We start from the raw sequence: 26,596 nt of genomic DNA, 5'->3' as shown, positions 1-26,596 counted from the left end.
GAAGCCTCGTCATATCTGTGAGCACATTTCTTATGCTCCTGTTTTTCGTTCATAACTGCATGGTGAGACTCGCTGCTGGAGGCTGAAGCAGAGTCTCTGTGTAAAAACGACTCCCTTGCTCCTCTGGTCACACGTCAGAAGGAGGAATTCACTGGTAAGACATGAGGCCAGGATGGAGGAAGGCACCAGGACAGCACGGAGACAGTGCCTTGCAATGATTCTTTGTCCTTCAGTGCCAACAAGGTACTCAGTGGGGCATAAAAGTAGACATGGGCCCTGCCTTAAGGAGCTCACAAGCCACAGCAGATTCCCATCTCAGAAAAGGCCAACACAGGCTGCTACCAGCTCAAGCAGAGAGGCTGCTCTATTGATAAGGCTGCTGCCCACCGAGGAGGATCTTTTGCATTCAGGTCTCTCAGTGAATGGCATGGCAAATTGGTGTCCTCACAACCACCTCTGCACGGCCGGTGTGTCTGGACCTGCTCCACAAACACTGCACCAGGAGGCTGCCATTTTACAAAATGTCACAATGTGACTTTGCATGCACCATATGCTCTTGGCACGGCATCCGTGGAGCAGGTCTGGACACGTTTAGGGGCAAACAGCATCGTCGCATGGGCCAAATCTGACCCACTGGATCTGCTGATGGTGTGAGCCCATTTGGGATTGCAACCCACAATTTGGGAACTGCTGAGAAAATGCCTCACCCAGTATATTTTTTGACATAGTCCCATGTAAATATTTGGGACCCCCAGTCTCAGTCTTTGTTACTTCACAATTCAAAAGCTAATTGTTTTTAAACAGCTATGGGATCTCAATTTCAAATAGAACTGAGGAGAACCCCCAAAGCTCTTTTTAATGCAACAGGAAACATAAACCAGCAGTTGTTCTGCAGAAGTTCAGTTTTTTCCCCAAGTCACAAAGGTTGGTGTGAGCGTGTTTTCTTATTAACTAGGTTTTCCCTCCTCACAGTCCTTGTCTTATTTAAACTGCGAGATTAAAGAAGAGTGTGCAAACATAAGCGGTGACAGGTCAGCTCAGTAAAGAGAAGCCGGCCCCACCACTCATTGGTCCAAGGGATCTTATCACACAACCTCCCACTCCCTGGTCACACAACCTTGCTGAACTGGCTGTCACGAAAACATACCATCCAAAATCCTGCTTTCCGACGCTGTTGGTGCCTTTGCTCTGCAATGGGGACACTCTGTCATTTGAGACGTCTGAAGACAAGGCTGGTGTCAGATTTCCACAGCTGGTGTACATTACAGGCCCCAAATGCAGGTGGGAAGCTGTTACCTAGAATCTATGTGACCAGGCGGATTCCACCGGATGGGATGAAGATCCTGCGCCAGTCAGGGCTGTGAGTATTCCTTTGAATTCCAAAACCTCCCCTGGGAAAAGAAAGGCAGAGCAAAGCCCACGCCTCGCACACCATTCTCAAACGTTGCAATCTGTGGAGTAATAGTAACATAAAACTGGAGTAACTGAAAGGAACTCCCTGCCCCCAGTATGTCAATGTCTCTGAAGTTAGTCCACTTGGGTTGAATGTGGACTGTAGCACTGAATGAATCATTAACTTCCAAGGAAGGAGAAGGTGCTAGATTTCCAACAGGTCCATGGTGCATTTCTTCAATGCTTGAGGTTTGTCTGACTCCCCCAACTAGCTTGGAAGCAGTCTCTGAGGCTGAAATCCTGGCCCCACTGAAGTCAATGGAAGCTTCGCCATTGACTTCAGTGTGACCAGGATTTCACCCCAGGTGAGGTGAGAATTTGTTCGGCATCCATGAATTCATTATGCAGAGTTGTTTCCGAGACTGTATGCATGGGCTTGGACATCTCACTGCAAAGCTGCTGTTTGAGTTTGGTACAGATGGAATCACAAAGTTCGTAGCAATGTGGCTATTGGGAACTCATTTTGCCTTAGCAACGATTCGCCTGCATTGTAAAACTACTGTTCTAAGTGCCATTTTGCCATTGAAATCCAGGGAAATTTTACCATAGTCCTTAGCAGTAGCCTTTAACCAGAATGCCTGCTGGAATTCACAGGCATCCTAAAATGTGTGACTACTGTTGTTTTTATTAGATGTGCTCGGGAAAACAGTACAAAAATGTAAGATTTCAATAAAATTCCTTACATTTAAGTCAGTGAAAGGCTAAGGCATTTATAAAGCTCTCTTCCGCAACAATGTCACTTTACAATGTAAAAATCAGACAGTGTTCCAAATGATTGCAACTATAATTTTAATATTCTAACCAAATATACATTTCATGCCTCGAACCAACAGTAACCTGACTTTACATGACAAATCTCTCTGAAAAAATTAGATATTGTTGGATTTTCTAAAACAAAATATTGAGCTTTGAGAAGCCAAGTTAAATGAGGGCAGAAAAAATAGCGAGTCTTAATTAAAGAACGTTTGATCCAAGTGGGAGTTAGATGCTGAATGGATGAATAGGCTGAGTGCCTAATAGGTGACTCTTTTATTATTTAACTTTCAAAGAGTTAGTTCAGAACTATGTACAGTTACTCAACCTTCAGTGGTGTCAAAACCCAGAAGGCCATGAATGGTGACTGGACTGTGTCCACCTGTCTCTGGGCCAGGTCGTCATGGGGCAAAAAGGAGTCAAACAACCCGCCCTGAGGCTAGAAATTGCAGCCCTGTGTGGCAACAGAAAGCATTGTCTATGCAAAAAGTGAGTGGAATATGGAAATCCAAGCTGGTTGGAATTCTTGAGTTACAAAATCGGGTGAGGAGTGGGAAATCCATTTTTTTTTTCTGAGCTGGTCAAAGTGTTTTGAAAATTTGAAGTTTTAAACAGTTTTTAAAATTCTATTTTTTAAAACTTGAAAAAAGTCACCATTGTTTGACCAGCTCTGTTGGAACTAGGCACAGTGAGCTAAAGGAGCTATTTAATGAGTATGAACAACTGCATCCGTAGCTGACGCATGGTGAGATGCTTCTGACAACGGACGTGTTCACGTCTATGGGTACAATCTACATGGAGTTCGAATGGCCAGGAGAAAGAGAGACCTCACCACGCAATTCAGCAGTGAACAGGGTAGCGGTGAAGGGGGGTATTTCCAAGGCTGCCTAAGTGAGTTAGGAGCACTGTTTGTAGTTCTAGCAAAACCCATGAATGTCACCCCAGACCCAGGAGTGTTCAGTGGTGTCACTAACAACTGCACATTAAACTTCAGAGGCTGCTACTTCGCTTGCTATTAGCGCATCAGTGGCTGTGGGAGGGGGCGTATTTCTGTGTCTCTTGCTGGCAACTGGGGAGTTCAAACCATTGCCTGACCCATCCCAAGGCCATGACTGCATAGCAGCAGTCAGTGGCTCTGGAGAAAGCGGTTGAGGTGCCTCAGAAGAGAGTCAGGCTGAAATCAGGTCACTCCCTTCCCTCCACACACACCAGAGGAGAGCTAAGGTCAGTGGGAAGGAGTCCTGGGGAAAGAGCATGTGAAAACTTGAACCTCTAAGTAAATGTGCAAATTTGGCCTGTTGTCACCCCCTTTGAACTGCAGGGTCTAGTTTGGGTACCCCACACACGTGGGAATAGGATGACCAGATAGCAAGTGTGAAAAATTGGGACAGGAGGGCAGGGGGTAATTGGCACCTATATAAGAAAAAATCAGGCCATCTGGCCACCCTAAGTGGGAACCTGTCGAATTGTCCAGCCCTAGCTGGCACGAGACAGCTATCTGTGCAGCAGCTCCAGATTGTAAGTGATATTGACTTTGGAACAAGCAATATCCGTGATATGTGAGTAAACTTCAACAGTCACTGGCCCCGCTGATCACTGCCATCACACACAACGTGCTGCTTCTCATCCTGCCCCAGAGGAGCTCTGGGATTGAGCATCATTATTCGGTAATGTTTGGGAAAATGAAGCAATTTTGTGTCATTCCTGAAAGCCAGAGCCTCACCGTGCTGGCAAGACAGGCCTAACAAAGGCAGGCACGGTGCCATCTCAAACACACAGGCTCTGCTAATGCCCTGCAGTCCTGACCTGGCTGCAGTGCTGCCCAGCCAGGGTCACCCCACTCCCAAGCAGGTGCCAGCTTGCCTGATGGTTTGTCCTATGAAGGAGAGAGATGCCAGCCATTTCTAACCCATGTCAAGCTGAGGAAGGGACTGCTGGGAAAGACCCTGTCCACTGCTGGGAGAGCCAGTCAAAGATTTTCCAGTGAAACCATTTTCTCATAGGAAAATAGGGTTTTGTCAAAATGTATTTTTCTGCAGAAAAAATGTTGTTAGACGTAAGTGTTTCATAATGAAATATTTTGGGGAACAAAACCCAATTGTTCATTTCAAAATTAAGGAGCTCCCTGCCACACACTCTTTCCAATACTGTTTTCCAACTGCCAAAAGTTGGAAAGAAACCCTGTTTCTTCATGCCATTTTATTGTTATAATTAAAAAACAATAAGAGTAAAAAGGGGGTTTTCTCCCCACTTCCCCCCTTTTTCCCCTTGGAAATGGGGGGGAAGGGGAAAAACTGCTGGGGAAAAACCCAAACAGTTTTTTTAAAACAGAATTTGAGGGTTTAATAAACCAAACCATTTTGAGGTCAAATACGTTTTCATTCAGTTTTAAAGTTTCCCATAGGAAATTAGAATTTTTTAGTTAAAACAAATGGATATGGAGGTTTTCCCCCTGCAAATTGCCCATCCAAATCGCATTGAAGCCACTAGAGAGGCTCCCAGTGACTCCAATGAGTGCTAGCCTGTATATGGAAATGGTGATAAGGGGGAATTGCCCTGTAACGGAGTGGCCTACACTTCCAAGGACCAGGAGGCCTGAGGCAAGCCAGGCAGTCCTGTTCAATCAGCCCAGCCCATGCCAGATCAGCTACCTCCCAGCGTAAAAGGGTTGGACTAATTGGGGTGAGGTGACAGCCTGAGACATCAGGACCTCAGGAAAGGGCTGAGAAAAGACAGATGGGTAGAGGAATTGCAGGGGATGGGCTGTGGGGGGCCTGGAAGGACTCCAGGGAACGTGCCTGAGATTCAGTGTTCTGCCCCCCCTCCCCCCGAGTAAGAGACATTTAAATGGAGCCCTCAGGGAGCGCTAGGAGGAGCCCCAGTGGGGAAAGAACTCTTCAGTTGTTTGGATATTTGTGACTCTGGCAGGGGACTGAAATCTGAGAGCCACATGAACCCTGGGAGAGCCTGAAATCTGGCTGAGGAGAACTGAGGCGGGGAGAGCCATGGGTGGCCAGCAGGGACTGCTCCAAGGCAGGCACGCCCTGCTATGACGTATGATTTACCATAACAGGGGACCAGGGGGAAAGGAAAGATTGGCACAATTCCCTGGCAGAGATTCCTCCTAATCCTTCCCTTGGAGGTGGCAGGCTTCACCCCAGGGCTTCTCCTAACAGAGCAGAGAGCAGCTTGGCCCTCCCCACAGCGTCACGGCAGTTTGCTAGAGGCACAGGGCTCGGCAGAAGCACTGGCCTCCTTGAGTGCCAGGCTAATACGGAATGGGGCAGGGCCACGAGGCCGCGTGGCGTTGTACAGCTTGTCCCTCCCATACGCTGCGTTGGTTGCTAAGGAGCCCATAGTGATCTAACTAGAGAGGCAGCAGGTGGCCATCAAGGTCAAACTAAAGTTTTTGCCCAAGTCACCACTGTGTGACCCAGTGGTGCTGGAACACTTTTTACAGTGGGGTGCTGCCTCTCCCCAGAGCTGGGGCCAGGACCAGGCTGTGGCTCCGGGAGGGGGGGGACGCGGACAGGGGTAAGGGGGCTGAGGCTGGGACCACAGCTGGGGGCGGGAGCAAAGCCCGGGTGCGGGGCCAGGAGCGGAGCTCCAGGTGCGGGGCTGGCGGTCGGAACCCCATGCAAAACCTGGGGGCACTGCAGCACGCCCCGCACCCCAATTCCCGACGCCTATGGTGTGACCCTGGTTTTAAGCTGGCGCAGCTACTGGTTTCGGTGGAATTACCCTGGTCTAAGAATGATGGAGCAAAGTGAAGAATTGGGCTGTGTGTCTTCAATGGTGTTTTGAATTTGCACTGCCTCACACAAACATACGTTACCACATCCCCCTCCTGCGTAAAGAAAGAGGTGTTTCCTCCCACTTTTAGTCCAGTCGCTCATTTTGACAAATAGGGAGTTAATCGGTTCACTGCTGCTGTTTAATATGCAGTCTGGAAGCAAGAGTAAGAAAAGACTCAAACCGTGAGTATCCACCCTGAGATCACGCCACTGGAATCTAAAACACGTGGTATTTGGGGTAGGGACCATCTTGTGCTTCTGTGTCCGTACAGCACCTGCACAATGGAGTCATGGGCCTCGGCTAGAGCTCCTTAGCACCCCTGCAATAGATGCATGCTAAGTGATATTAGCTCTTTTAATAAAGAAAAATTAAAATGCTGCTCCTTAGAACACAATTGCCCAAAGATTTTGGTTGCAGCTAACTAATTACAAAATCCCCTGCTTTAAGAAGGATTAAATAAACTGGGCTGGTTAAAATCCCTAATGGAGAAAATATGTTGTTTTCTCCCCTACAGGAAATCTTCGAATTCTTAGACTGTTCCTGCAAGATTATTTTTATAACTGCCAAAACACATGTGTTCGCACTCCAGTGAGCACAGACTTGCATCTGGTTAACAGACTCCGAATGTCACAAAACCTGAAACAATGGTGCCAATTTTTGATCCACGTGTAAAATCTCTGGCAGTGCAACCTGCAAAAGGAAACGAATCACGGCTGTGAGTGGGGTATGAACCTGTAGATGCCTGAGCAATGCAAAACTGAGAGTGATGACAGGCACCAAACCCTCAACACAAAATTAAATTCAAAGCCTGGCCTCTGGCTGGGCCGGTGACCTAGCCAGGAGGAGAATATGCTTCTGTCTAGGATAACTGGGTTATGCATTCTTGCTCTTACTGCTGATGGGGTCTTAGAGCATTGCAGGGATTAAGGGCCAAATTCATCCCTGGAGTAAGTGCACTGGCTCCTGTGGAGTCACACTAGGAAGGAATGTGGCCTCTCAGGTGGAGAGTGGGGTTAGGTCTCAATTCCTATAGCAGTTAAACACAATACAATGACGACAGGTGATTCACAGAATCATAGAAGATTAGGGTTGGAAGAGACCTCAGGAGGTCACCTAGTACAATCCCCGGCTCAAAGCAGGACCAACCCCAGCTAAATCATCCCCACCAGGGCTTTGTCAAGCCAGTCCTTAAAAACCTCTAAGGGTCGGTCCTGGGGCCGGTTTTGTTCAATAGCTTCATAAATGATCTGGAGGATGGTGTGGATTGCACTCTCAGCAAATTTGCGGATGATACTAAACTGGGAGGAGTGGTAGATACGCTGGAGGGGTGGGATAGGATACAGAAGGACCTAGACAAATTGGAGGATTGGGCCAAAAGAAATCTGATGAGGTTCAATAAGGATAAGTGCAGGGTCCTGCACTTAGGACGGAAGAACCCAATGCACAGCTACAGACTAGGGACCGAATGGCTAGGCAGCAGTTCTGCGGAAAAGGACCTAGGGGTGACAGTGGACGAGAAGCTGGATATGAGTCAGCAGTGTGCCCTTGTTGCCAAGAAGGCCAATGGCATTTTGGGATGTATAAGTAGGGGCATAGCGAGCAGATCGAGGGACGTGATCGTTCCCCTCTATTCGACATTGGTGAGGCCTCATCTGGAGTACTGTGTCCAGTTTTGGGCCCCACACTACAAGAAGGATGTGGATAAATTGGAGAGAGTCCAGCGAAGGGCAACAAAAATGATTAGGGGTCTGGAACACATGAGTTATGAGGAGAGGCTGAGGGAGCTGGGATTGTTTAGCCTGCAGAAGAGAAGAATGAGGGGGGATTTGATAGCTGCTTTCAACTACCTGAAAGGGGGTTCCAAAGAGGATGGCTCTAGACTGTTCTCAATGGTAGCAGATGACAGAACGAGGAGTAATGGTCTCAAGCTGCAGTGGGGGAGGTTTAGATTGGATATTAGGAAAAACTTTTTCACTAAGAGGGTGGTGAAACACTGGAATGCGTTACCTAGGGAGGTGGTAGAATCTCCTTCCTTAGAGGTTTTTAAGGTCAGGCTTGACAAAGCCCTGGCTGGGATGATTTAACTGGGAATTGGTCCTGCTTCGAGCAGGGGGTTGGACTAGATGACCTTCAGGGGTCCCTTCCAACCCTGATATTCTATGATTCTATGATTCTATCACCTCCCTAGATAACCCATTCCAGTGCTTCACCACCCTCCTAGTACTATAGTGTTTCCTAATATCCAACCAAGACCTCCCGCACTGCAACTTGAGACCATTACTCCTTGTTCTGTCATCTGCCACGACTGAGAACAGCCGAGCTCCATCCTCTTTGGAAGCCCCCTTTAGGTAGTTGAAGGCTGCTATCAAATCCCCCCTCACTCTTCTCTTCTGCAGACTAAATAAGCCCAGTTCCCTCTGCCTCTTCTCATAAGTCGTGTGCTCCAGCCCCCTAATCATTTTTGTTGCCCTCCGCTGGACTCTCTCCAATTTGTCCACATCCCTTCTGTCGTGGGGGGGCCAAAAACTGGACACAGTACTCCAGATGTGGCCTCACCAGTGCCAAATAGAGGGGAATAATCACTTCCCTCGATCTGCTGGCAGTGCTCCTACTAATGCAGCCCAATATGCCATTAGCCTTCTTGACAACAAGGGCACACTGCTGACTCAGATCCAGCTTCTCGTCCACTGTAATCCCCAGGTCCTTTTCTGCAGAACTGATGCTTAGCCAGTCGGTCCCTAGTCTGTAGCGGTGCATGGGATTCTTCCATCCTAAGTGCAGGACGCTGCACTTGTCCTTGTTGAACTTCATCAGATTTCTTTTGGCCCAATCCTCCAATTTGTCTAGGTTACTCTGGACCCTATCCCAACCGTCCAGCATATCTACCTCTCTCCCCAGCTTAGTGTCATCCGCAGACCTGCTGAGGGTGCAAGGCAGCATGGGCTGGTAAGTAGAACAGCAGACAGGGTGTCCAGCGATGTGGGTGCCAGTCCAGGCTCAGCCGTGGCTCGCTGTGTAACTGGTGGAAGGGCCCACCAGACCAAATTCTTTGCGTCTTACGGAGAAAAACTTTCCCTGACTTCAGAGCAGCTGGCCCATTGCAGGGGGTGTGGAGCAATCGAGCAAAAAGCACCTTTCACTCACTCCTGCTAAGGTGCACCGGGACCTCTGCTTGATTAAGACTGCAGAATTTGGCCTTTACTCGCTCTGTGCCTTAGTTTCATCGTCTGTAAAATGATGAATGCACCTTTTCACCTTTGCAGAGCGTTCTGAGAGCCTCCATTCAAAGATGCTACCGAGCACAAAGAAGTGTCAGATCAGGTGTAGGCATGCACACACCATCAGGGTGTTCTACAGCACCCAGAGGATGGTGGGATGGAAGGGGAGGTAGGTAGATAAGTCTTGGCAATACCTGATCTGCAATAAAGATAGGAATGGAGGTGGAATTTGTGGGCACAATCCTGCCATCACTGAAGTCAAGAGGAGCAGAAGCAAGCCCCACGTGTCTATCAACCTCCTTTACCCCACTACATTCCCGACATGGTTGCATTGCTCACATCGCATGCCATGCAGCGTACTTGTAGTGTGCTGATACACAGTAGTTGACTGCCACGGTAGTTGAACCATACTGTATCTACTGTGCTCACTTATCCCCAGTGTAATCCTGGAGTAACTCCAGCAAAGCTAATGGATTTACATGCATAAAGTGACCACACATCTCAGTTTTACTGAGCCCATCCTGTTTGTCCATATGAAGTGTCCCAGTGTTTCCATTTCACACCAGTGTAACTGATATCACCCTCCATAGCCTTGTCTTTTTACACCTTTCCCACTTGTGTTACTGAATGAAGTCCCTATTTCAACACGTAGGGACACATTCTGCTTCCAATTATGCTGGAATGCTGGACTGACCCCAAGGACGTGAGTGGAGTTACGCTGTATTTACATCCAGGTAACTGAGATGACAATTGTCCCAGGAGGACCATACAACTGGTTGCAGTACAATGACAGGAAGCCTTTCGCTAGAGACGATTCAAGATTTGACACCAAACACTGCAGTGGTAATGGTAGCTCTTCTGAAATTTCCTCATGTGCAGACTTTAGGTATACGATAAACCCAGACTTTTAATTTTAGTGGTTCTCTTCATTTTCTGACCTGTCTGGCGAACTAGATATTGCTTGCCCTGAAAAAATAATTCACAAATAGCACACACTGAGCAGATACTTAGCACTTCTGGGACACGTTCTTCTTTCTAAAGGGCTCCATCGTAACTTGGCACAGAGCTCGCTGTTCCAAGAGCAGGCCAGAGAACACACTGTGCCTCCAAGAGCCATTCTGCTATCCCCTGGATCTGGGATGTTCTAGAGTAAAATATCACTGCAGGTTACCCTCGCCCAGCCCACGGGCCCAGCAAGCTGCTCTGATTGTCAAACAAGGTGAGTACCCAGGTCTCTGCTCAGTCTCCCTCTGGCCTCTTGCTCACAGGGGTAGTTGGGAAACTAGCCAGACATTGTCTGGCATTGCAATCTGAGCAGGAGGGCAAGGGGGCTTTGCTGCCTGGTAAGGGCTGTAGCAAACTAGCTCTGTGTGCTTTACAAGCCACAGCCACAACCCTGGTACATTTCCCCGTCTCGCCTCTTGCAGCTGCAACATTGAGCAGTGGGATTCAGATGAGCCAGTGCCACGCTCAGAACTCCTGGAGAAGGTTGCTGGGATTCGAGGCTTGTATTGCCTCCTGACAGAGAAGATAGATGCCGAAGTGCTGGACGCGGCAGGTAGGACATTGAATACTGCAGAAGTACTTTGAAATTGTCTGTATGGCGGGAGCAGTGACGAACAAGACGCCCCCAAACTATCATGCATTCATGTCCACTCATGCTAACATGTCCCCATTTTACATTATTGGTGGTCTGGTGTGGAGGCTCAGCAGCTGAAATGCTCATTGAAGGGGCCCTTCTGCTTCCCAGTGTGTACATATAAAGAGGCATCTACACTGGAATCAGTCCATGAGGCAGAGTTCTTTCTGAGTGGCCATTTCCCTGATTTGAATTAGGGTTCTGCATGCATCCTGCTATTTGGCTGGGGGGTAGCCGGGGGTCTGTTTGGGTAGCTGTGGAATGATTTTTAAAATCACTTAAAGAATGAGGATCCTGTTGTAATCCAATGCTATGAGCTAAAGGAGTAAATTCATCAGCAAGTAGCAGTAGTAGGCTTTTATCCTCAGTTGCAAGAATCTGATGCAACTCACTCTCTGAGGAGCGCTATGCAGGTGTAACGCAGTGGGAATGTGAGACAGCAGTCTGCAGAACATGGTGTGGCGAGGGGACTGGGAGGGTGCGATGGAGCTAAGATAAGCCACCCATGCCCTGCCCAGTGGTCGCTGTAGTGGTTTCCAGGAGGAGTAATAGAAGGTTACTAGAATTATAGAATAGAACTATAGGGCTGGAAAGGACCTCAAGAGGTCATCAAGTCCAGCCCCCTGCGCTGAGTCTGGACCAAGTAAACCTAGACCAGTCCTGACGGGTGTTTGTCCCACCTGTTCCTAAAAACCGCCAGTGATGGGGATACTATAGCCTCCCTTGTAGGACTATTCTTGAGCTGAACTACCCTTAGAGTTAGAAAGTTTTTCCTGGTATCTAACCTAAATCTTCCTTGTTGCAGATTAAGCCCATTGCTTCTTGTCCTACCTTCAGTGGACATGGAGAACAATGGATCCCTGTCCTCTTTGCAACCGCCCTTATCCTAGCTGAAGACTGTTATTCAGGGGTGAAAGTAAGTCTAGGGACTTACCGGTATGGGGCTGGGCTGGGGCCGACTCTGGCCCCCGGAAGGGGTGGGGCCTCGGGCAGAAGGGGCGGGGCTGGGGGAGGTCAGAGCCAGCCCCGGCCCACCCTGTACCGGCAAGTGCCTCCTTCCCCCGCCCCGGGGTAAAGGCAGCAGGGGGCTCTGGCAGCGGTTGAAAGGGCCCGGGGCAGTAGCAGTGGCCAGAGCCCTGGGCCCTTTAAATCGTCCCCGGAGCCCCGCCGCCGCTTCCCCAGGGCTCCGGCAGCAGGGCTCCGGGGACGGGGCTCCGGCCGCCACTACCACTCCGGGCCCTTTAAATCGTCCCCAGAGCCTGCCGGAGTCCTGGGAAGCAGCAGCGGAGCTCCAGGGACGATTTAAAGGGCCCAGGATTCAGCCGCCGCTACCCCAGGGCTCCGGCAGCGGGGCTCTGGCAGCAATTTAAAGGGCCAAGGGCTCCAGCTGCTGCTGGGTGCCGCAGGCCCTTTAAATTGCACCTGGAGAAGCCAATCCACCCCGGTACGGCACACTGGCTATTGCCGGTACACCGTACCGGGGCGTACCGGCTTACTTTCACCTCTGCTGTTATCAGATTCCCCCCTCAGTCTTCTCAAGACTCAAGCTATTGAATTTGTGCAGTAGTAGATCTGGCCTAGCTCTCACCGAGCATGGAGCTGAGCTCTGGCTGGATGTGAACGTCAGTCCGTTTGTTCTCTCCTCCCACCACAGGGCCCAGCCTGCAGGTGGTCAGCACGATGTCAGTGGGCTATGATCACATGTCTCTGGAGGAGCTGAAGAAGAGGTAAAATGTGCTGGTGTGGTTTAGTCACAAGCTGTACAAATGTAAGAGTCACTGCAGTCCCGTCTCCACAAGGAGGGAAATGGGGGTAGTTTAAAGGTCTGACTGCCCTTGGGCTGGCTCAGTAGCCCCTTGTTATATCGGAATCCCAGTCACTCCCTACTTTGTTAGGAGCATGGTGCCAAGATTATAAATGATGCCAAAGCAGACATCATGGAAACCACCTCATTTAGCACTAACTCCTGTCACCATCCCCACCCTTCCTGGCCGTGTCAGCAAGACAGCCAAGGAGGTCCTGAGCTTGGAGGCTGATGGCTCAGCAAGGTCAGCAACAGGAAGGTAGCAAGGAGAGCAGCCGTGCAATCCCTGGTCTTTGTAGAATGAAGGACCTCAGTCCCACATCTGGCCCCCTCACATTTGCTTGTCTCCCATACTTAGGTGACCTCCGTGTCTTTGTGGCCCCTCCCATCTCCTGAAGGGGAAGTCATTGCTAGTTCCCCAGGAGCTCCACCCCCTTCTTGAAGGTTAAATAGACTAGCACGTTGCAGGAGCAATAAACACATTTTACAAGAGAAAGTACCATTCAGTGTATGATTATCTAATGCACAAAAATGAATAACGAGCCACAGTCATATTATCTTAAACAGAACCACATGGCATCTGTTGTGCACCATACTCATCCTTCCTCTTTCACAGTCAGCCACCTCACCCTCCCCTTCCCTGCCTGCAAACCCTAGCCTCACCTCTTCCCCTGCCATGATGCCAATCCCCAATCTCCTCAAGTGGTTCTTCTGAGGGTTTTTTTTTAATGCAGTTGCAACATTCCCTGGAAAAACCCAATTCCTGAAACAGAGTCAATAGGAGTCAATAGATGCCTCACCCCAGTGCTGTTATATTTAAACCCCGAAATCTCCTTCTCAGGTGGAATGACTAGAAAGATCTCCATTTTCAGAAGCGGCTAATGATTTTGGGTATCTGTCTTGACACGTTGCGGGGGGAGGGACCAGTTTTCAGAAGATGTTGCATGCTCGCTCTCTGATAATCGGACCCCTGGAGATGTCTCAAGTATGTCCTGGGAGTGGGGAATAGCAAAATTTGGCTCAGTGGTGGTCTCAAAGTTCACCAAAATATTTTTGTAGAGGCTCAGCTACTTTCAGCGAGTTTCCCGTCCATCACGAACCCCCAACCAGATGTGCTGGGTTTTCATACTGAACTTTCGCACAGCTCTAATCATAGCTTCAATCCAAGCCCTTCCTGTAAGTCTAGAGAAAAATTTATTTCTGAGGACATGTGGCATAATCTTCATATCCTAATGGTCTAGAAACAGTTCAGGTGTGACCATTCCTACATTGAGAAGATTCCAGTAATGTAACGGAGTATTTGTTATTTGTATCTTTGGATGCAGAGGAATCAGGTTAGGATACACACCAGACGTATTGACTGAAGCAGTTGCTGAACTCACAGTTGCTCTTCTTCTGGCAACTTCCCGTCGACTGTTAGAAGCTGTGGATGAAGCTAAGAAGTAAATTTTTTTTGTCTTTATTCAAACTACCTAGTGAAAACTGTTTATGTCGAGTTTGTCGGCAGGAAGTGAAAGACCAATGTGTTGGTGAGTAAACAACCAAAAGATGGGGTGTTGGACAAGTATTTTAGGAGCATATTCTCCTCTCTGTGGTTAGGATTTTTATAGATGATACTTCACATGTCCTGAGAAGAGAAAATATAGCCTCTGGGTATGACTGCACTGCAGTCAGATGTGTGTGTGCACATACCCAAGCTAGCTTTGATCCAGCTCCTTTGAATACACAAGCAGTGCAAGATGCAGCTGCACGGGATTCACACAATGTACACGGAGAACAGGAATGTTCAGAGTTCATCATGTATGCTGTGCAGTTGTAGCTGTGTCAGTCCCAGGATCTTAGCGAGACAAGGTGGGGGAGGGAATAGCTTTGAGCTGAAGAGCTCTGTGTAAGCTAGAATGCTTGTCTCTCTCGCCAGTAGAGGTTGGTCCAATAAAAGATGTCAGCTCCCCCACCTTGTCTCTCAACAATGGCTAGTCTAAGATTTGTGGGGGATATAAACCATTATCGCTCAAAGCAAAAATCACCCACTAATTAATGAGGATTCTTGCAACTTCCTCCTGGCCAGTGTTGGAGACAAGACTACTGGCCTAGTTCAAGCCTTGGTCTGATCCAGGCTGGCAATTCCTGTTAAATGATCGACCAGAGCTAAACAGAAACAGTCTCCACATTCCAAAGTGCAGGGGAAGGGTTGATGCTGTCCTGTGTATGCCTGAAATAGCTTCCAGTGTTATTTTACAGCGGTGGCTGGGGAACCTGGAAGCCTCTGTGGATGTGTGGCTATGGTCTGACAGGCAGCACTGTGGGGATTCTAGGACTTGGAAGAATAGGTAAGTTGCAAAATCCGTTTTCATACAGAGCTGGCCAAAATGGTCTGTATTTTGATTTCTTTTGCTAAAAAATCAAATTGATGAAAAGACACACACAAAAATCAACCAGAGTTAGACTCAAACCCTGAGTAATTTTGAAAAGTGTCAGCAATTTAAAAAATCATGAGGTTGCTTTTTTTTACATTTCTGTTTTTATATCAGTTAAGATTTAAAAGAGTAGATCTGGCCACCATTTTAGAATTTGCCAGTTTTTAAAAAGTTGACCAATTTTGCAAAATTCCTCTCCTCCAATGTTTTGGCTGTCTACAGAGCTGGGCAAAATTTTTTGGAGTTTGAGAAAGGAGGAAACACGTTGAAAAAACGTTTCATGAATAATTTTCCTTTTTGGCTCAGTTCTAATAAAAACACCATTAAGTGCTTCCATTTTGTTGCTTGTTCTAATGCTACAATGGTGGACAGATCTAGATTTCAAGCACTGATTTTGCATAGGTCTGATAGTCTACTACCTTGCACCGTAAGACCTCGTTTATACCTGTGCAATGTCCCTACCGCTGGTGTAAACAAACAAAGAATTCTTATGTAGCATTCTACACTTTGCACATTTGTCATTAGAGCTGGGCAAAATTTGCTTGGCAAATAATAAATTTGCCACAGAAAATGCATTTTTGCGAGGCCCTGAAACTACTTGAGAATTCTGGTCAAATTTGGCAAATAGTTTTAACCAAAAATTGATTATTTTTTTTCCCTGAAAAAATTGAAATGGTCCATTTTGGCCATTTTGAAACTAAACATTTAGACTTTTCGTTTGAAGCAATGTTTCATTTGGAAACTTAGCTAATTAAAAACAACGAAAAAGGAAGATTCAAAGCACCTGAAAATGACCCAAAATGAAATGAAAAACTGGTAAAAAATTGTTTCAGGTCAAATAAAATGTTTTGGTGACCCCCCAAACTAATTTTTTCAGGGTTTTTTTTTTCTCCCACAATGAGAAAAACTGAAAAAATTCAGTTGTGGTTTGAAACAAGCCAATTTTTTTTTCAGCTCTCCTGTCCCCCAAGCAAAACGTCAATTATTCACTCAGCTCTGCATCTAAGTGACAACATAAAGTGTTGGGCCGTGGAAAGCCTTTTAGCCTTCTGTGGCTATTTCATCTCTTGGTCTGCTACAATCCTTTCAAAAACCACTACTTTCCACTTAAGCCCTATTAAATCCACAGGGGAGAATTTTGCCCTCACGGCACAGTGTAGAGCAGGTTAGGATTACAATAAAAGTATTTGCTGTATTTGCACATTGGCATCAACTGGATTAGCAGGGGATCAGCACCTCTGAAATTGGGCCACTTTTTAGGTACCTAAATATGGAGTTCTGTCCCTAGGTTTAAAAATGTAGCCTTTTGCCTCAGTTTCCCCATCTGGACTGTGGAGAGCAGACCTAATCCTGTTTGTTTATGCACCCCATTAGGTTAGCATGAGAATGAGTTGGTGTTTGTAAAGTGCTTGGAGGAAGAAAGCCTATTGATATTAGGTTTCTTTACCGTCACCACAACAAAGAAGGACAATGGATGCACTTTCTGGGGCATGGTTACTTGCTAGACTATTTAATAACTGCACTAACCAAATCCATTTGGTTACTAAACAAGACACAGGAGGTGTTCTTGGCAAACAGAAGCAACCTAGACCAGGTGCGCTTGGGCTGGAAGTTATGGTAGGGGCTCAGCAGCAGGCTCTCATCTCCCACCAGTCCCACAGAAACCCCATGGCTGAAACACTCGGGCAAGAAGAGGTCCCAGACTGGGATGTGGATGCCTGTTCTTAAGGGCATCATCCCATCTCAACACTGAACAGATTATTCCCCTGTACTCCGTAACTCTGACCCGGTCGTTCTACAGTGGCCTCTCCACTCAGCAAGTCCCTCTTCCCTAGAGAGTGGGCTGAGGGGTGGTGTTTCATGGGGACTGCTGCCATGGGCCTCCATGGAATGGCCCACCTTGATTATCACTACAAAAGGTTTTCTTCCCCCCGTCCCCCTGCTCTCCTGCTGGTATTAGCTCATCTTAAGTGATCACTCTCCTTACAGTGTGTATGGTAACACCCATTGTTTCATGTTCTCTGTGTATATAAATCTCCCCACTCTATTTTCCACTGAATGCATCCGAGGAAGTGAGCTGTAGCTCACGAAAGCTTATGCTCAAATAAATTGGTTAGTCTCCAAGGTGCCACAAGTCCTCCTTTTCTTTTTGTGAATACAGACAAATATGGCCGCTACTCTGAAACCTGTCATGGATGTCCTGAGATCCATGCAGATTTTGGGGACCCCTCACAGGTGTAGGGAGGTGGACACCTTATCCCATGTGGCTGGAAAGTCCCTCTCCACAATGTGAAGATGTAAAGGAAACTCACCTCAGCCCCCTACACACTGTTTCTCCTGCAGAGGGGGAGGATTTGCACAGCAGATGAGCAGCAATAAGGTGGAACTCATGGGTGTAATTCCCACTTTATAGGAGCAGCTGTCATGGCCCGGTTAAAGCCATTTGGAGTCAAGAGATTCCTATATGCCGACACTGGCCCGAGACCTGACATGGCCACCAAAATCCCGGCCGAGTTTGGTAAGATGGAACAGAGCGTTTTTCAGACTGTGGAGAAATCCAGCTGGAATCCCACCTCAGCAAAGGCTGAACTGCCGGAAAGCCTGTTTTCCTAACTACCCAGCTAGGGAGCTTCCTGCCTTGCCTGTGTATGGGCTGTGAAGTGGAGACTTTAGATTAAAAATAGAGGCAGACTGAGGTTCCCCCAGCCATCCTTGCAGAACACCCCCATTTAAAGGCCAGGCCTCCCCCCCAGAAAATATGAGATTGGCATAGAAATGGTGAGATTTTAAAAATCATAAGTAATGGATTCTTTTTATTTGCGTTGTGGTTTCTGAGCCTGTAAGGGTCTCACCTTTTCATGTTTTTCTGCAATCGTGAGACCCAGAAATATGCTTTTTGTAAAATTTTTAAGTGAAAGCTGAGATTCTCATGGAAACACATGACTCCAGGAGCTGGGGCTTTAAGAAGATACTCAATTTTGTGAGACTCAAAATCAAACCAGGAGAGCTGGTGACATCCCTTAAGTCCAGAGAAACAGATTGGTTAAGCAGTTTTGTTAAAAAGCTTTTCCTTCCTACTTGTTTAGCCACAAGCCTTTTTGTATCATTTCCAAGGGGTAGCCCGTTACATCAGCATATTGCAAATGACATGGTTGATTCAAAGCCCAGGGAAGTCACTGAGCACAGATGTAATTAAATGTGATCAATCACCCCCATGCCGTATTATCCAGACAATACACACAGAAAGAGTTTGCCCCCAACAGCCGTGACTGCAGAATCTAAAATGGCTCTTTCTACAAATGTACTTTTAATGCGTTTCATTGGTGTACCTTGCTCTGTGCCTCGAGGTACGTCTCCCAGAGTAGCCATCATGCCCATTCTCAGCTGGGCATTTTGAACTCTGATCAGCTGCCTCCACCGGGGAAGGAGCGGGGGAGACTGCAGGCCGAAGGGGTGGGGAGGAGCCCCCACGTGCTCTGGCCCAGGGCCCAACAAACCCCTAATCTGCCTCTACGTGCGCTGAATGCAGATGGGGAGGGCTCGTCAGACAGCTGCAGGCCTATGGAACTCGGAGGATGTCAATAGCTATCTTAAACTGAACTAACCAGTTCCACTTGGCGGAAATTGTTTACATGAATTTACAGTAAACATAAAATATTTTGGGCCCCCAAGAATATTCAGACTAGGGTCATAGGACTAGAAGGGACCTACTGGGACATCAAGTCCAGTCCCTGCTATCACTGGCAACCCCGTATATCATCCCGTTTACAAACGTATCAAGCTCCAGCTTAAAACTAGTTTGGTTGTCTGCCCCCACCGCTCCCATTGGAAGGCTGTTCCAGAGCCTCGCTCCTCTGGTCAGAAACCTCTTCCTAGGTCAGTCTGTTATCTGTGGACTCTGGTCAACTCAGTGCAAAGATAAATCCAAGCTATTTCCAATAGTATGTGCCTTTTTAAAAAATCTCTGCAGCCTTTCTGCTTTGTTCTGAATAGTACCACTGGATGAATTGGCTCGGCATTCGGACTTCATCGTTGTGTGCTGTGCCTTAACTCCTGAAACAAAGGGCATCTGTGGCAACAGTCTTTTCTCCCGAATGAAGGATACTGCCATCTTTATCAACACCAGCAGGTGAGGTAGGACAGGAGGGAAAGAAACGTCTTAGAGCCAAGGCTCAGCAAGATAAACACACAGATGTCACACTGGAGAACATAAACTTCTGACACAAATCCTTCTGTGGGCACAGAGGGAGACAAGATTTATATTCCCAACTCTAACAGCATCCCAGCTCAATAAAATAAAATCAACTTTCAAACAATTATTAAAAATAAAAGGCTTCCGTTGGTGTAATCCGACAACACGCTGATTGTGGGAGATGTATCATGACACAGGCAAATCCCATCCAGCGGATTCGGTCTCATTAGATAAGCTGATCCCACACACAATACTGTATGAATCGTGCCGGAGGACAGAACTGTAAGCCCCTGGCCTCAGAATTTATTATAAAGCAGCCTTTAAGATCAGACTGCTGTGCACTCCAACTTTATCCAACCCCGGTGTTAAAGCTTTCACCAGATAACTAAGGCTCTTAGCTGCGAGAACAGCTACACAGAGATGTCCAGAAGTTGATGGATACTTTGTTTTTCTTTTCCCAAAAGAGGCGGTGTAGTGAACCAGGAAGACCTGTACCAGGCATTGGTCAATGGTCAGATTGCAGCTGCTGGTCTGGATGTCACGGAGCCTGAGCCTCTGCCCACGGATCATCCTCTTTTTAAACTTAAAACGTGTGGTGAGTCTGTGTTGGAAGCTGCCCCCGTCACCTGAAGAGCAGGGCGGAAAATGGTGATTTGGGAATTTAAACCTGTGGCCTGATTTCTAGACCAGGCAGCCTCTACTTGCGCTGGTGTGTACCTGTTCCGATGGAGCAGTATTCCTTCGGAAAAGGCAGCTGCATGGGTATGAAAATGTTTCGGGGGAGCGTGTGAATTTTGACAACATGTTTGACAGGAGGAAGTTGACAGTAATCACTCAGACTTTTTTCATTTCATTTCAGTATGATCGAAATGTTTCATTCCAACACGGTCAAAATGTTTCATTTTGACCTTATCATTTTGATCCATTTCAGTGAAACTTTTATATTATATTAAAATAACAATTATAATATTATATTGGATTCGTAGCTCATAATTACTACTATACACACTAATTAATATTCTGTGTTATAGTATAATGGTTTGACACTATCAAAACAAAAAGAACAGGAGGACTTGTGGCACCTTAGAGACTAACAAATTTATTTGAGCATGAGCTTTCGGGAGCTAAAGCATCTGATGAAGTGAGCTGTAGCTCACAAAAGCTTATGCTCAAATAAATTTGTCTCTAAGGCACCACAAGTCCTCCTTTTCTTTTTGTGGATACAAACTAACACGGCTGCTCCTCTGAAACCTATTAAAACAAAATGTTTGGATGTTTCCAAATTAACATGTTTTTTTTTTAAATTTCTGTTCTGTGGCAGAATTTCTAAATTTTGACCAATTCAGAATGAAATCAAATGTCAACATGTCAAAAGTTCCCACGAAATAGAAATTCCAGTTTCCAGCCAGCTCAGGGGTTCATTTCTGTGTGTTTGTTTTTCCGATGGTCTTTACAATCCTGGGGATTCTGCATATCAATGAACCTCCTTTGAAAGACGTGTGTCCTGGAATAAAAAATAATTGGTCAGACCCTCAGCTGGTGTAAATCAGTATAACGCCACTGTCATCACAAGGTGCCTGGGTAAAGGTTACACCAGTTTACACCAAGGTGTCTGGATAAAGTTTACACCAAGGTGCCTGGGTAAAGGTTACACCAGTTTACACCAAGGTGTCTGGATAAAGTTTACACCAAGGTGCCTGGGTAAAGGTTACACCAGTTTACACTAAGGTGCCTGGATAAAGACACAACCTTAACTCCACCCCGGAGTGTATGCATTAAACCAGCCTTGACTTACATGATCACCTTATTTCTTAAGTAGTACAACGTCATACAAAATTTCTGTGCTATATACACCCTTGAAAATCTTATCATTTCCCCCATTATTTTTCTATGACCACTAATTTCATTGTCATAAAGGGCCAGTAAATCAGTACTGACTTAGGGTCAGATCCTCAGGTAATTACATCACATGAGGATTTGATCCTTTGACTTGATGTGGTACCTTCCCTCTAATTTAGTAATTTGGTCAGTACTAGTGTTCTGTGTATTTTCTTTTCAATCAGCAGAAGTGAAAGTCCTTTAGGGGCAAATCAGGGAAGGAAGCAGTTAACTACAAATTTGGTGGCTTAGATGTGCCAATACATTTTCACCCTTACTCTAAGACAGATACTGGATGTGTAAATATGGCTTGCTGTGTATTTCCATGGGCCTCACTTGTCTGGCATACTCAGAGTAATACATAACACTACAAAATGTGTATCTAAAGCTCTAGGCTGTTACATTTATTTGACAACTCGCATAGCACATTGTTAATGCATCCACACAAGGAGGCTGACTTAACTATCTGTGATATAGCTCTCCCATGCCATCCCCACAGTAGCGTCAGTGAATTTATTTAGGGTTACCATATTTGAACATTCAAAAAAGAGGACACTCCACGGGGAGGGGGCAGTATTTGCTCACGCCCCCCCCAACTCCACCCCAACTCCACCCCTTCCCCACCCCCATTCCAACACCTTCCCCAAAGTCCCTGCTCCAACTCCGCCCCCTCCCTGCCCCATTGGACCCCCTTCCCTAAATCCTCGCCCCGGCCCTGCCTCCTCCCCTGAGTGCGCTTTACTCCCCTCCTTAAATGGCTGAACTGTGTTTGCTCAAATGACCAAAACAAAAAAATCCCATGCAAGAAGAGACTAACCCTAAAGTAGCCCCAAAGCCAGAAGCTTCAGTAAGTTCTGAGTGAGATACGCGAGACTGGAAATGCCGTGTTAGCAGGGAATATGAACTTACCTACAGCGATGGCAGCTACTGCCCCGTCTGCTAACATTCAGGGGGCTGGGGGCTGGACTGGCAGTGGGATACAGAGCCCCGGGACCTGTGCCAGGCAGGTCTGTAGATCCCGGGTGACAAATAGCATTAACTGGCTGTCGTCAACCCACCTTTAAAGGTGTTGAACTGTGTCTACAGGAGGCGTAAATTCATGTCTAAAAGGGCAGGGCCTTGGTTGCCAATTTTCAACCAGCCCAGCTCTGTAGTCACTACCACATGGTGACAGTCAGATGGCCTGTGCAGAAGAAGCGCAATAGTTTTGCCCTGTCCAGGGGATGGAGCTTCACGTCATACCAAACCGCCAGGTGTCAGCTCCTTGGGGCAGAGGCTGTCTTTTTGTCCTGTCTTTGTACAGCGCCTAGCACCATGGGGCCCTGGTCTGCGGCTAGGCTCCTAGGCTCTACAGTAATACAACTAATAACAACAATTAGCAGTAGTTTGCACCTTCACTGATCGTTCCAGAAGTGAGCCCAAGGAGTGGCTGAGCCACGGAACTCACTCAAAGCTCTCCCCAGCTGAAAAGGGGCCCTTTGCTGGCATGACAGTAGCTAAAGAGAGACACGCATTCTCCTAGGCTGCAACTTTCCAAGAGCATTACAAATAAACACACACACCATCAACTTCCCCTGCGCACCCCCAGGAGCCAGGCTCATGTGCAGACCGACCGGCGCATGTACCTGCCTGCGGCCCAGGGACATCCCTGTGCATGTTATGCCACCCATAGCAAAAAAAATGTTAAGTACCTCAGAAGCAGGAAGCCTGCTAAACAACCAGAGGGGCCACTGGATGATCAAGGTGCCAAAGGAGCACTCAAGGACAATAAGGCCATTGTGGAGAAACTAAATGACTTCTTTGCATCAGTCTTCACGGCTGAGGATGTGAGGGAGATTCCTGAAACTGAGCCATTCTTTTTAGGTGACAGATCTGAGGAACTGTCTCAGATTGAGATATCATTAGGGGAGGTTTTGGAACAAATTGATAAACTAAACAGTATAAGTCACCAGGGCCAGATGGCACTCACCCAAGAGTTCTGAAGGAACTCAAATGTGAAATTGCAGAACTACTAACTGTAGTCTGTAACCTATCATTCAAATCAGCTTCTGTACCAGATGACTGGAGGATAGCTAATGTGATGCCAATTTTTAAAAAGGGGCCCCAGAGGTGATCCTGGCAATTACAGGCCGGTAAGCCTGACTTCAGAATCGGACAAACTGGCTGAAACTATAATAAAGAACAATATTGTCAGACATATAGATGAACATAATTTGTTGAGGAAGAATCAAAATGGTTTTAGTAAAGGGAAATCATGCCCCACCAATCTACTAGAATTCTTTGAGGGGGTCAACAAGCAGGTGGACCAAGGGGATCCAGTGGATATAGTGTACTTAGATTTTCAGAAAGCTTTTGACAAGGTCCCTCACCAAAGGCTCTTATGCAAAGTAAGCTGCCATGGGATAAGAGGGAAGGTGCTCTCATGGATTGGTAACTGGTTAAAAGATAGGAAACAAAGGGTGTGTATAAATGATCAGTTTTCAGAATGCAGAGAAGTAAATAGTGGTGTCCCTCAGGGGCCTGTTCTGGGACCAGTCCTATTCAACGTATTCGTAAATGATTTGGAAAGCATAATCCCAACTATACATATAAAACAATGGGGTCTAAATTAGCTGTTACCACTCAAGAAAGAGACCTTGGAGTCATTGTGGACAGTTCTCTGAAAACATCCACTCAATGTGCAGCATCAGTCAAAAAAGTGAACAGAATGCTGGGAATAATTGAGAAAGGGAGAGATAATAAGACAGAAAATATCATGTTGCCTCTGTATAAATCCATGGTACACCCACATATTGAATACTGTGTGCAGATGTGGTCACCCCATCTCAAAAAAGATATACTGGAATTGGAAAAGATTCAGAAAAGGGCAACAAAAATGATTAGCGGTATGGAACGGCTTCTGTATGAGGAGAGATTAATAAGACTGGGACTTTTCAGCTTGGAAGAGAGACGGCTAAGGGGAGTTATGATTGAGGTCTATAAAATCATGACTGGTGTAGAGAAAGTAGATAAGGAAGTGTTGTTTACTACTTCTCATAACACAAGAACTACGGGGTCACCAAATGAAATTAATAGGCAGCAGGTTTAAAACAAATAAAAGGAAGTATTTCTTCACACAACACAAGGTCAACTTGTGGAACTCCTTGCCAGAGGATGTTGTGAAGGCCAAGACCATAACAGGGTTCAAAAAAAGAACTAGATAAGTTCATGGAGGATACATCCATTGACGGCTATTACCCAGGATGGGCAGGGATGGTGTCCCTAGCCTCTGTTTGCCAGAAGCTGGGAATGGGCGACAGGGGATGGATCACTTGATGATTACCTGTTCTGTTCATTCCCTCTGGGGCACCTGGCACTGGCCACCATTGGAAGACAGGATACTGGGCTAGATGGACCTTTGGTCTGATCCAGTAGGGCCATTCTTATGTTCTTATCCGTCTGGTCGCTTTGCCTGTTCTGGTCTTATGAGCCACCAGGGGAGTGACATTTATAAGAATCTGGCAGGATTTGACTAAAACATCATCTTAACTTTAAAAATCTCTTTAAACCCCTGCAGAATTCGTGTAAATTTCAATCCCCTGCCAGCTCACACGGATGGAGCAGGCAGGCAGAGCGGAGAGTCGATGTGACTCGCATGCAGACAAAATGCAGCTCATAGGTTTAGTCTTAAGCCGGCCATTCCTGGCAGTGCCCTTTCAATCCTCCGGGCTTGCAGTCCCCCTAGCAAATCTGGCTAAATTACAAGGGGCGAAAAGGCCTCTGTGAAGAATCCCATTCCGTCAAACAATCTGTACTTCCCCCCCTCCTGTCCTTAAATGTCCTCCTGGGATCATTTTAGCTAGGCAGCATCCCTGCCTGTTGTATTCCCACCCAAAGTGCAGAGGTGCAGGTGAGGGCCCTAACAAGATCCAGAGTCAATACAATCCTAGTGTCTTCATTGGACTATGGCTCAGAGCTGAGTGCGGTCTGTCCCAGGAACCGATTGTCTCCCATGGCCAGGGCAAACGTTGTCAGGGGATATCTGCACAGTGGGTGATGAACGCTGATGAAAGGGTGAAATTCACAGTGGGCCGGGGCCCTTTGATTGCTATTGCAGGTTCCAGAACCAAGAAATGATCTCTCAGGACTTTGTTCCCTTTCTCTTTGCAGTTATTCTCCCCCACATCGCCAGCGCTACGGTCGCTACCCGGAACGCCATGGCCGCCTTAGCTGCCAGCAATTTACTGGCAGGTCTGCAGGGAAAAGCCATGGGCAAGGAGGTGCCACTCTGAGGGGGATGCAAAGCACACACTCTCCTTGTGCTCAAGCCCTCCTGCAAACCACTCTGGCCTGGATGAATGCAGCCTGCCATCGCTGGGCGCTGTTTGAGCGGCGGAGGTCCCATGACAAGCTGTCGGAGGGTGAGAGCACCACTGTTTTCTTCACCAAGAGAAAGAATAGGCCAGTTCTACTGCTGTTTCAGATGTACTGTGTCCACCTCCCTCCCCTCCCATTACCAATGTGCTGCAGCTCAGCGTATGTATTACATATTGCACCATGTCTCCCCACAGCGCTCGTCTACGGACCCCCCCCGCCCCGACATTAGCAGCTCGTTATAGCGAGTGTGTTCTGCTCGTTGCTGGACATGAATGTCACCAAGAGATAAGCAATCGCTTTCAAATGTGACCTTTTTTCTCAAAGCTAACTTGACATTTTCTAAGGGGGAGAGGGTTCATTAAAACTGTCTGTAGTCTTATTGTGCATTAGCCAATCAGCGGGGAAGATCTCCAGTAAATTTGCATTTTTAGAATGGGCACATTCCCAGAAATAAAATGTATAACATTGTTATCAACCTTGGCACTTTTTTTTTTTAGTTTAATTTTCTTTGTGAATTCAGATTATGTTCTCCTCGTTATGCTGGAACCTCTGAAAGCTACTGTCCATTAACGACGTGAAAAGACCTTTCCGCTTCCACTGCGGTAAAAAAGATAGTTGCCAAACGACAAAAGTTTTGATGTTCCTAATTAACCAAAATGAAATCTTTATATCCACCTCTTGTATTCTGTTCCTCATATCTTAGTGTCTTATTTCAGTGCAGTACTTTACATCTGTTGCATTAAGAGTAAGATTCTCAAGGGTTTTATTTTTCATACTGGGTGCTTCATTTGTCCCCAGTCACCATGTGTATTTTCTCGGTTGCTGCATATTTATTTTACTGACAGTAGATGTGATTCATCGTATTCTGACTGGAAATTATTATTGTCTTTTTTTTTTCCAGTCACAGCGTGTAAAAAGGACTAAAATGAAGCTGTTGTCTGAGGAAGAGGAACACATATGGGCGGGGGAGAGGGAGGAGCAAATTAATCAAGGACTTTAAACAGTGGTGTAACTTACCATGCATGATTTAAGTGTAAGGAGTAAAGTGGTGGAAATGTAAAGTGCAGCCACGGGCCAGTCTGGCATTCAGTG

The 26,596-nt window shown here is 46.8% G+C and overlaps 1 protein-coding gene across 2 annotated transcripts; it reads left to right on the top strand.

The window, feature by feature from the left end:
* The first annotated feature begins 1,023 nt into the window (after window positions 1-1,023).
* Window positions 1,024-25,979, top strand: LOC125637386 (glyoxylate reductase/hydroxypyruvate reductase-like). Of its 2 annotated transcripts, XM_048851787.2 has the most exons (9): window positions 1,029-1,360; window positions 10,646-10,776; window positions 12,512-12,584; window positions 13,987-14,103; window positions 14,903-14,991; window positions 17,492-17,596; window positions 19,072-19,207; window positions 19,735-19,865; window positions 25,298-25,979. In XM_048851787.2, exons 1-9 carry the CDS (start codon window positions 1,194-1,196, stop codon window positions 25,417-25,419), a joined length of 1,071 nt encoding a protein of 356 aa, XP_048707744.1. In that variant the 5' UTR covers window positions 1,029-1,193; the 3' UTR covers window positions 25,420-25,979. The 2 variants fall into 2 exon arrangements, with proteins under 2 accessions (XP_048707745.1, XP_048707744.1); XM_048851788.2 differs by lacking the exon at window positions 17,492-17,596 and having other exon boundaries at window positions 1,024-1,360.
* The last annotated feature ends 617 nt before the right edge of the window (window positions 25,980-26,596 follow it).

Source organism: Caretta caretta, chromosome 5 (assembly GCF_965140235.1).
Source record: "Caretta caretta isolate rCarCar2 chromosome 5, rCarCar1.hap1, whole genome shotgun sequence".
In the NCBI taxonomy this organism is placed as follows: Eukaryota; Metazoa; Chordata; order Testudines; family Cheloniidae; genus Caretta; species Caretta caretta.
Note: the sequence above shows the minus strand (reverse complement) of the source record. Positions and strands in the feature narration are given on the sequence as shown.

Excerpts from the sequence above, each read along its gene's own strand:
- LOC125637386 (XM_048851787.2), top strand. The coding sequence starts at position 1,194 with ATGGGGACACTCTGTCATTTGAGACGTCTGAAGACAAGGCTGGTGTCA. Across the intron at positions 10,777-12,511 it reads CGAAGTGCTGGACGCGGCAG|GGCCCAGCCTGCAGGTGGTC; the intron begins GTAGGACATTGA and ends CTCCCACCACAG. Across the intron at positions 14,992-17,491 it reads TCTAGGACTTGGAAGAATAG|GAGCAGCTGTCATGGCCCGG; the intron begins GTAAGTTGCAAA and ends CCCACTTTATAG.